General features: G+C 38.8%; 1 protein-coding gene across 1 annotated transcript; it reads left to right on the top strand.

Annotated features, from left to right (window-relative positions):
• The first annotated feature begins 2,781 nt into the window (after positions 1–2,781).
• cdx1b (caudal type homeobox 1 b) lies at positions 2,782–7,812 on the top strand. The gene is made up of 3 exons (XM_048994979.1): positions 2,782–3,196; positions 7,295–7,440; positions 7,615–7,812. The coding sequence occupies exons 1-3, from the start codon at positions 2,782–2,784 to the stop codon at positions 7,810–7,812; spliced, it is 759 nt and encodes a 252-aa protein (XP_048850936.1).
• Positions 7,813–8,776: the final 964 nt, after the last annotated feature.

The raw sequence follows: 8,776 nt of genomic DNA, 5'->3' as shown, positions 1-8,776 counted from the left end.
AATTGAGCAGAGTTCCACCGGAAATACGTCTCTCCATAGGTTAACACGTGTTCTCAACTCTGGGATACAGCGAATACCACTGATGCCACTTGACTTGAAAATTCTCATAAATCACTGCTGGCACTGTCCTATTCAGTCTCATTCTCTATTGTCAAATTCTTTAGCGTTTTGACGTTTTGAAATGAATGTCGAGGAGATGAGATTGTGAAATTCAAAAGGTAGCATACCTCTCTACAAAGTGACACATCGGGACTGATTATGCCTTTTCACTCGCTCTCAAGTCCTCCTGATGTTTTATTTTAAACATTTATCAATTAATCAATCAGTTGGCCGCAAATTTCATGATTAAAATCTTCTACGGTAACATTTCTTATTAATCAGTGCTGACATTTTTATATTATGGGGGATGGAGCATGGCGATTAACAAACAGCACTTTGTCTCCGAGCACTTTGTGTAGATTCGCTGTTCAAATCGAGTCACTAGCCCCCTCTACTGGCGGCTTAGCGTTGCTTCAGAATGATTTATGGTAGACCGGCGAATACAGTCAGCTTCAGCCTAGTGGTCGATATAGACCTCAAACTGATTTCTATGCAGCCACGAATATTAACACATTAATACGCAGATACAACCCCGTGACTACTAAATCAGTCTAAGTGTAACAATATAATTGAACATAATGACTAGATACATTTTGAAAGGTGAAGAATCCCAGCCGGTGCTTAATGTGACGCATTCACCTATTCGCGGCATGTCACTGAACTGTGCGCCTTGTCAAAGAAACTGCTTTTCGCAAATTACAGGAATTTTGAGATAATTATTAACTCAATACAAACAGATACACACCACTGCTGGGCCCAGAGCAACACAGGAAAACAATACCAAACACCAATTTATGCCTAAAGCACAGTTAATCATACCTATTCGGTTTACGGCGTTTACTGCCTTATCATCAGACTGAAACCTTGCGTCATATTGCAACATTTCATGTTTAGATTTAGGTCACAGTTGTATAGGAGCGTGCCTAAATGGATGGATGGGTGAACGATATGTTCCAGGTAGCGGTGAACTTTATATATAAACTTCGGCATTTCAGTGGAGTCAATCACAAACCTATATCATCGACACGGATGAAATTATTGTTACCGATTTAGGAGTTTCAAATCTTGAATTTGTCTGTATATATATACAAACAACAATGTTTAACCTTTAACAGATTCAGGTATTCAAAAAAAAAAATCCACTTTACCAAAACCCAATTTGTGGAACTTTTCAAATATATATTTGATTAAGAACGTGAAAGATGCAAGTACCTGTTACTACGCATCTTCCATTGAAGCATAAAACTAATATTTCATTATCATCAATATGTGATGATATATCATCCGCATAATCTAACATATTCATATAATCGGTAAAGTGCATTTTTTTCCTGTAATGTAGAGGGATCACAATATCTGCCTGCAAAACTTGGTCTAAGGAAATGACACGTAATTGTTAAGTGTGAACATTGTTCCAACTAGCATAATCACAAACATGCATACGTTTCAGATTTATAAATAATAAATTCAGCCCTAGTATATATGTATAGCAAATAAGCAAATGCTTCATAAAGAGTTTCATGTGTGTTTTCCTAATGCTAATACACTCTAAAACGTTCAAATAAGACAAAAAATAAAAGTTTTCGTTTGGTGGCTTTATATATTCGATATATTACCTCGTAATGGGAGGTAATGCTGGGTAAATATACATTTGCGTGCGTGTATATTACGAGCATTACCCTTTGTATTCCAGTACCCACCAAAAAGGCAAATAAAGAATAACGTGAATTACGTTAGTTCAGCAGCCTTAAAATTATAATCAAGCAACCCCCAGATATCGGTCATTATGTCTTTTCAACGTATGATTCTGCTTTTTTTTAATCTTTAAAGTATTGAATGGTTGTTCCCTGACCTGGTTAAACGACAAATTATGGCGCTATTCTTGTTTATGTTCCTCACGTCATGGCCGGTAATGACGGTTTCTGTCCTAGATCCGCAAAACTAACAAAACTTTTTTCGAATGGTGGTATTGCGTGATTTTATTCATCATATAATTATCACTTATCATAATCTCCAGTTAACACAATATCATAATCTCTATATAGGACTATACGTACACTCCAAAAAATAAACTGCGTTCCGTCTTCAGACTAAATGAACATGCGAAATTGAGTTTTGAGTATGCCATTTATTTCATACTTCAAAATTTATTCGATGTTTTAAAATGAAAACAAACCCCAAAATTTGTGCAAATGATGGGAAAACGGCGCAAATGAAAATGTGTAGCCAAAAATGTTGGCAGTATAGAGCTCTTCGTGCCCATTAAATTTATTCACGTTCAATACGCCGACAGCTATATACGTTTCTTCATTTTTTAACGATACTACGTTGACGGACTGGGACTAATCCGCCGGCGCAGGTCAACCTTTCGCAGCACGTGCCGTCTTCCGCTTTACGGTTTTTGTCGTTTCTTTTTTTTCCCCCAAACCAACAGCTTTGATGCCGGCTGTTGACAGCCTTTGAAATGCAGGCCCCTTTTTTTCAATGTAAATTTAAGAAGGGAGATAAAGGCTATAAAATTCGACGTCAGAGTGGCTCCTTTTAATTGGCAGTGAGTCTGTCAAACAAGAGTGCAGGTACGGCATCCAGGAAGGACTGGTTTGGTTAAAGGAAAACCAGAAGCAACGAGGCAGGATTTTTTTTTCGAAGTCACATTATGATCAAGAGATCCCAGTCGGAAAGATGTACGTGAGCTACCTTTTGGAGAAGGATACCGGCATGTACCCCAATACCGTGAGACACCCCAGCCTCAACCTGAACCCTCAAAACTTTGTTCCACCGCCTCCTCAATATTCGGATTTCTCCGCATACCATCATGTCTCCGGGATTAACAATGACCCCCACCACAGCCAAAGCGCAGCTTGGAATCCCGCCTATGCGCCCCCTCGGGAAGAATGGGTTCCTTACGGACCAACAGCGGGTGCCTCCACTTCCAACGCCGGGCAGATAAGTTTCAGCCCACCGGAGTTCTCCCCTGTACAGCCGCCGGGGCTTCTCCCGCCGGCTATCAATCCGACTGTTGGTCAGCTCTCTCCAAATTCCCAACGAAGAAACCCTTACGACTGGATGAGACGCAGCGCACCGCCATCAAACTCAGGTAACGCCGGCTTTTGGCTCTCCCTTTCGCGGAGCACCGATTTTGTCCGCCAGATCGTCGATCATCTCACTAACACTGGAAATGTAAAAATCTATCTGACAGCTACATTGGGGTGGATGGGTAGGATATTTCGTTGGTATAAAATAAAGAAAACGTTTAAAGAAACGTGAACATATACACATTTGGGGTAAATAAGGGGAACAGGTTACCAGAATTATCCGGCAATGGGCTACAGGTGAATTCGTGATAAATATTTACTTTCCTGTATCATTTGTCGCATTTTAGCACTCACTGTCTTTCATGTAGCAGATGAAGATGTAAGCATGTTTACTTGTAATTTGGAATAAAATGGTTCAGTTAGATAAACTCTGTATCACAATAAGCGGCTTTGGATGGATCGATGAACGAATGAAACAAGTTATTATTGTTATTATTGTTTTAGGAACTATTCAAGTTGTCAACGAAAATATTTCAAAATTTCATACATATTTTGTAAAGAAATGCATTCGGCCCCGAGGAATTATTGTAACGAAATGTAGGCCTGCTGTGAAGTTTTAACAGTAGGCCATTTGTTACCTTATGAGAGGTAAGAGCCTCTTAGGGCAGTTAGTGCATCATCCGGATTTGGTAGTCGGTAAAATTTTAATCTTGCGTTATTTAATAAAGATATTCATTTTAAATACTTGAAACGTTCCACTTTCCGTCTTTAATTGACCATGCGATTAACTGTAAGAGCTCGTCAAGTTTATGGGCACTATATCGAGCATGTAATGGATTTACAAGGTGAGGACGTCCAATCTTTTTACAACTTTTTACTTCAGGTAGTTATTTCCAATTATCGGATTATCCCGGGAGCTCCCTTTTTCCAAAGGTTATGATTGTTACAGCATTATTATTAGAACAGATATTTAAAAAATCGGGCTTTATATATTTCACTTCCACTGTTAAATAGTGATGCCACTTATTATAAAGCTTTTGCATTCTTTAGTAGTAAGATACCTTTCGTAATACGTATAGGGAAACTCTAATTGTTCAATTATAGCATTAATAAAAAAATATAATTTCACTCGCTGCTTATAGTAGCATGAAAATGGGACACCTTGCAAAATGGGACAGTTAAACTTTGCAGTTAATATATTAGTTTAGTAATACTTTGTTTTCTCTTCTACAAAGTGTTCAAGGGACATTAATGCATTTAGAACGATATCAAGTTGGCACTGAGATGATTTTTTTTCAGAAAGCTAATTTTCGGAAAGTGTCCCATTTTAACAGTACTCACCCCACACTTCGGATTGCTCATAATTTTAAAGTAGCCAGGCGTATGAAGTGAGAGGCAAGCCGTAAGGACGCGTCTGGGCGAGGGACCGATTTTATTCCGGTAACTGGAAATGAGCTCCTTGTTTCTGAAACAAGCACAAAGGAGCTTGTTAGTTTCAAGAGTTTGTCATGCAAATGAGCTCCGATTTACTTTGATGTATGTCGGGTCACACCGAGTGGTCGCGTCATGCTAATTGTTTTGTTGTCCTTCTTGGTTTTTCACATTGTTAGGGTGGATATCGGTTGTATATCTATTACTCTGAAGCGCTTCTCAATTTCTTAAAATGAGTAGAGCATTTAAAAAAATTGAAACTTTTTTAACGCTAGATTCGCATTTGGATAACCACAATAATTAGGCCTACAGCAACAATTATTAGAACATTAAATAAAATTAGAATCGGAAAAGGGGAGGGAGATACATTTTAAAACCATATATTTTATAAATCAAATCATAAAACTGTCAAAATGGTGTATATTGTAAGTTTGAATTAATTATTTAAATTATTATTAATAGAATTATACATTTGTAGTTGTAAACACGTGTTGCAATTATTGTCCATAATATAGGTCTACAATAAAAATGTCGGCAATAATAATAATAATAATAGTTATTATTATTATTATTATAAGATAAGCCCTGATACGATCAAACTTTCACTGACGTCATTTAAAAACGAAAGTATAAAATGTGCAAACATAAATAATGTAGAAGAGACGCGGCTTTTATATCTAAATAAACAGCAAAAACGGGGGGAAAAGCTATTTGGACTAAAGAAGAACAGTAAATAAAACCTTTTATTCCAGTTTATTGATTTTACACACAACATACATACAACATTAAATAGTTAATATTAAATTATTAAATGCATTATTTTTAAATTAGTTGTTTTTTTTTTTATCAGCACAAAAATGAAACAAAAAAAAAAATCCATATATCATTTTCTTCATAAAACGCTTTGAACCATTAATCGGTTTGATGTAGAAACTTTTTTTGTGATAGGAAAATAAAATGTCAAAATTTGAAATAAACTCAAATTAAAATGATAACGAGGGTACTGAGGGACGCAATGGGTTGAGCATTTCTTTATAAGTATGCAGCTTCTGCAGAATAATCATGTCGCACTGACTCGGGAACTTCACAAGACCGAGAAATTACAATTTTTATATTTCCCCGCGACTATAGTTCTTACAGGAGTTTATTACCCATCATATTTTATATACAAATAAATCAATGAATTTGGACTTTTGGACTCAAAACGTATGAGAAACACGCATTCTGTCTCGTATAAATTAAGGACAGCTGTGCGCTAATTTTTGGAGCGAGCAGAGTTATACATACAGGTTTGAACGTTAATAGCTGGTAATGGTGTTCAAACGCAGAAGGGATGTGAAGACTTGGGACGTATCATAAATTTCCTAATTGCTGTCTTTTGTAAATGGCTTCTTCCATTTACAACCCATTTTAACCCAAATTTGCTTCCCCAGTGTACACGGTTATCTCGTTGTCCGAGACGGGGAATTTTACGGTCCGCGTTACAAATTAACCCCCAGACAAGAGCTTCGCCACGTGCACCCTCCGTCCCATCCCCTACCCATTTTTTTCCCATGAACTTCCCATTAGCTGCAACGGCAAAAACATTAATCTGGGGTTGACATGACATCATAGACATCGTGTGGTAATAACTCTGCTGTTATTGGCAACGTCGGGATAATTAAATAAATAAACGCCAGCGTCAAAAAATATGCAATTTCTTACGCCGTGCAACTAAATGACGGTGTCGTGCATAATGCCGTATGCACGTGCTAAATGTCTCAAACAGCAATAATGCAAAGCTCCTGGCACTAGTGTTAAATGCTGGGTCCACAGAACAATAATAACGACACTTCAATGATGTGGGGAAGTTCTCTGCTTACCTACTCTATCTTGCTCTCCATAACACACAGACATAGAGGTGAGAGTACGCTGTCAGGAAAGGGCAGCCACCCGCAGCGGCGCCCATAGAACTGGGGGGTTAAGGGCCTTGCTCAAGGGCCCACGAACGTGTAAATATTCTGCCGAAATCGGGACTCGAACCAATGACTTTCCGATCACAGACACAGAGGCTAAACTCGCTCATGCAACATGGAATATACTACGCCTTAACTGCAGTCTCCCCATACAAGTATCGTTTCTGTTCATCGCAAAATAGGAACGAAAAACCACGCTACTTGTGATTATGAGAGTTACGCGGTTTTCTAATGTTAATTTAGACTGGATTTCCGCCCTCGCCAATTCAGACTTGCCCTCTTCAGTTGCTTTCTCTGACATTCATTTTAATTTTTAACTCGGTTACCTCCAGTGCACTCATGCACGGAAATCAGAATAAACTGACTTTGATATACAACCCAATTAAAAGGCAAAACAAACATTTTAAGCGTACGTCTGCGCCGGGCTTTTAATTCGGTAAATGAACCGTTCAAGGACCGTCCTTGTCATTTTAAATGTTTGCTTTTGTTGAGTAGAAAATTAAGTATTCAAGAGCATACGGCCATTAATTTAAAAATCAATATGGTTAAATCTAGCTAAAACGCTGTACTGCTTCGTGCCCTACCCGATTATTTAACAAAAAAAGCTCTGGATTCAATTCAGTATTTTTTTAATGGACAATATCATAACTTACGTGTCATGTAACAGTTACAACTAAAGGAACTAGTTGGAACTAAAGATCGTGCCCCCTAAACAATGTGTGGAAATTTAGCTGACGCATATATTATATCTGGAGTTTAAATTTGTTTCAACAGGAAAAACTCGCACAAAAGACAAGTACCGGGTGGTGTATACGGACCACCAGCGGCTGGAGCTGGAGAAGGAGTTTCATTATAGCCGATACATCACTATCAGGCGGAAAGCTGAACTGGCTACGGCCCTCAGCCTCTCGGAGAGACAGGTGAGCGCACCCGATCACGTGACCCACGAGCTGCTGCAGTAACGTTACTATCTCCCCCCCACCACCATCACGTCGCAGCGCACAGTTTTTCGATCATCCCTGACACGTAATTTTGCGCCAATCTTCACCGCAACCCTCCACACTCCCTGACCTTACAAAATACCTTTGATGCAGGTGAAAATCTGGTTCCAGAACAGGCGTGCGAAGGAGAGGAAGGTGAACAAAAAGAAAATACAACAGCCGCAGCAGGCCTCCACGACCACACCCACTCCCCCCGGCATCGGTACCCCCGGCAACGTCGCCATGGTGACCAGCAGCAGTAGCGGTCTTGTATCGCCTTCGATGACAATGGCTATTAAAGAAGAGTACTGAAGTCGGCCCAAATTGGCATCACTGCAAAAAAAAAAATAGACTCTTCTCCACAGAAAAGATTAAATAAAATAAAGATGCTAAAATATACAGTTCTGGAAAAAATTAAGATTTCTATTTTTTAAGTCTGCATTGTTTAATCCTGGTTTAATCCTGGTCCTGCTGGCAGAAGGCTACACTGAGCAGCAGGCTGCTTCCGGGCTCAAAATTTACAGGTATTTATTTAGTAAACAAGCTGGAGACACTGGGAACGAGCAGAAACCAGCCAGGTAGAGGGAGGAAGCGACTCTCTAATGCCAGAGATGACCGTCGAAGTATCCGGCAGTGCCACGTAAACGGGAGGATGGCATTAAGTGCCCTTCAAAAGGACAGGGAAACATTAAGTGCAGGTGTGAAGTGCACTGCTAGGACAGTTCATATCAGGCTCCTAGAAGCAGGACTGAAGTCCCATAAAACAAGGAAGAAGCCCTTCATTAATGAGAAACAGGGAATAGCCAGGCTGGAGTTTACAAAAAATAAAAAAGTGCATTTCACACAGAAGCAGACCCAGATATTGAGAAATGAGTGAAACTAAAATGTTGCCGTGCTCTCTTAATTTTTTTCCAGAGCTGTATACTTACAGGATATAAATATTATATGTAATTATGATTTTTTAAATCATCTGCTATTTCCTCTACGAATGCTGCCCTGTTATTCTCAAGCATTTGATGGACACGAAACAATATTTGTAACTTTTTATAATTCGGTTGTTCAGTTTGCAATATATGCTTAAAGTTGTTTATATGAAAGGATTTATCATTGTGTTGCTCAGTAAATCTATATCAGTAAAATGAGATTTTACTTGAAAATGTGAAGAGCATGAAGACGTTAATTATACAGAGAGGGATGAAGCTCGGACGTACTCGCTGTCTTCTCATTCCACATGAAATTTTACTTTACTGTTCTTACTCTCACATGTCAGCATTTA

This window comes from Brienomyrus brachyistius, chromosome 24 (assembly GCF_023856365.1).
Source record: "Brienomyrus brachyistius isolate T26 chromosome 24, BBRACH_0.4, whole genome shotgun sequence".
In the NCBI taxonomy this organism is placed as follows: domain Eukaryota; kingdom Metazoa; phylum Chordata; class Actinopteri; order Osteoglossiformes; family Mormyridae; genus Brienomyrus; species Brienomyrus brachyistius.
Note: the sequence above shows the minus strand (reverse complement) of the source record. Positions and strands in the feature narration are given on the sequence as shown.

Coding starts and splice junctions, on each gene's coding strand:
- cdx1b (XM_048994979.1), top strand. CDS start 2,782: ATGTACGTGAGCTACCTTTTGGAGAAGGATACCGGCATGTACCCCAAT. Junction 3,197..7,294: donor CGCACCGCCATCAAACTCAG/GTAACGCCGGCT, acceptor TTGTTTCAACAG/GAAAAACTCGCACAAAAGAC. Junction 7,441..7,614: donor TCAGCCTCTCGGAGAGACAG/GTGAGCGCACCC, acceptor CCTTTGATGCAG/GTGAAAATCTGGTTCCAGAA.